Below are 1,960 nucleotides of genomic sequence, written 5' to 3' on the forward strand. Positions count from 1 at the left end.
CAATTCTGGAATTTTGCACAAGCCTGACACACACACACACACACACAGGAACCGCAGCAACATAAACATTTGCACGTGCATAATACATTTATATGCCATTATTTTGAATGATTCATGTTAACAGATGCATGTGAGAAGCATGAAACACACACACACACACACACACACACACACACACACACTCACACCACACACACACACACACACACACACACACACACACACACACACACACACACACACACACACACACACACTCACTCACTCACTCTCTCTCACACACCACACTCACACACACACACACACACTCTCTCTCACACACACACTCCCTCTCTCACCACACACACACACACCATTAACTGATGTGCTCCTAATGAAAGTATATTGGGGAAAATATATTTATGATGGCGTCACAAACATGTCACATTCTAATAAGCAAACATTAACACACACACACACAAACACTCACACAAAGCGTTGAGGACACCCTCTCCTCATTCCAACAGTGACTGACTCTTTAAGCAGGGGAAGCACAGTAGGACTATAAAATATAAATATTAGTGTCTATAAAGGAGGAAGGGAAACACACACACACACACACACACACACACACACACACACACACACACATACACACACACACACACACACACACACACAGGCCCAAGCATAGTAGCACTCATACCACACATCTACCCTCATGTGCAGAGGGGCATGACACTGAAAATGACATGTTGCCCTCATCTCTCTCTGCCCCCCCCCCCCCCCCTCTCTCTCTCCCGTCTTCTCTCTGCATCCCTCGTTCAGAGATCGTGCCGGTGGGCATCATCGCGGGAGGGACGGTGTGCGGCATCATCCTGGTGCTGCTGCTCTCTATGGCCCTGGTGCTCTTCCTGTACCGCCAGAGGAAAGGCAGTAAGTACACACACACACACACACACACACACACACACACTAAACAAACACACACACACACACACACACACATACACACACACACACACACACACACACACACACACACACACACACACACACCACACACACAGACACAATCCCTCTTTCCAGTTTCCTGTGTGACCTCGTATTGTGATGTGTTTTGCTTCCAGGTCGTCGTGGGGTCACCCTGGGCAAGCCTGACATCAAGGTCGAGACCATCAACAAGGAGACGCACAGTCTGGAGGAGGACTCCGCCAGCGTTTCCACGGCAACGCGCATGGTCAAGGCCATGTACTCTGTAAGTGTCCATGGCGATGCTACCATAGAAACACTAAGGGCGTGGCAGCCACCCTCTCTGCTCTCAGCTAACACTCATTTTGGCAGCATGCACCTGAGACGGACTTGACTTCAACTCATGACAGGAGAATGATAGTGTTAATGCAACTCTGACTCTCTCAACAGTGTTAATCAGACTCCAGCTCTCTTGTTAGTGTTAATCAGAGCCTCTTGAGATGGACCTGACTCTAACTCACGTCTGGAGAAGCTACAATAGTCTCTTGATAGTGTTAATGTGACTCTGACTCTCAACAGTGTTGATCAGACTCCAGCTCTCTTGTTAGTGTTAATCAGACCCCCTTGAGACTGACTTGGATCTAGCTCAGGTCAAGAGAGTGATAATGTTAATGTGATAAGTGTGTAATGTGTACTCCCCGTAGTGTAACTCAGACTTCAGCTCTGTTGTGTTAATCAGACTCCAGCTTCATAGTGTTAATCAGACTCCAGCTCCATAGTGTTAATCAGCCTCCATAGTGTTAATCAGCCTCCATAGTGTAAATCAGACTCCATAGTGTTAATCAGACTCCAGCTCCATAGTGTTAATCAGACTCCATAGTGTTAATCAGACTCCATAGTGTAAATCAGACTCCATAGTGTTAATGAGACTCCAGCACCATAGTGTTAATCAGACTCCATAGTGTTAATCAGACTCCAGCTCCATAGTGTTAATCAGACTCTAGCTCCA

The 1,960-nt window shown here is 46.9% G+C and overlaps 2 protein-coding genes across 2 annotated transcripts in view; both read left to right on the top strand.

Annotated features, from left to right (window-relative positions):
• Nucleotides 1-650: 650 nt before the first annotated feature.
• kirrel1a (kirre like nephrin family adhesion molecule 1a) overlaps nucleotides 651-1,960 on the top strand; it is a 7,811-nt gene continuing 6,501 nt past the window's right edge. Inside the window, exons 1-2 of the mRNA XM_042070061.1 lie at nucleotides 651-915; nucleotides 1,110-1,237. Coding sequence (XP_041925995.1) covers nucleotides 732-915; nucleotides 1,110-1,237 — 312 coding nt within the window. The 5' untranslated portion in view covers nucleotides 651-731. The remainder of the gene's footprint in view (nucleotides 916-1,109; nucleotides 1,238-1,960) is intronic.
• The window catches only part of ndufs2 (NADH:ubiquinone oxidoreductase core subunit S2), a 21,520-nt gene continuing 20,450 nt past the window's right edge, over nucleotides 891-1,960 (top strand). Inside the window, exon 1 of the mRNA XM_042070041.1 lies at nucleotides 891-895. The gene's annotated coding sequence lies outside the window, so the exon portion shown is untranslated. The remainder of the gene's footprint in view (nucleotides 896-1,960) is intronic.

This window comes from Alosa sapidissima, chromosome 18 (assembly GCF_018492685.1).
Source record: "Alosa sapidissima isolate fAloSap1 chromosome 18, fAloSap1.pri, whole genome shotgun sequence".
Classification (NCBI taxonomy): Eukaryota; Metazoa; Chordata; class Actinopteri; order Clupeiformes; family Clupeidae; genus Alosa; species Alosa sapidissima.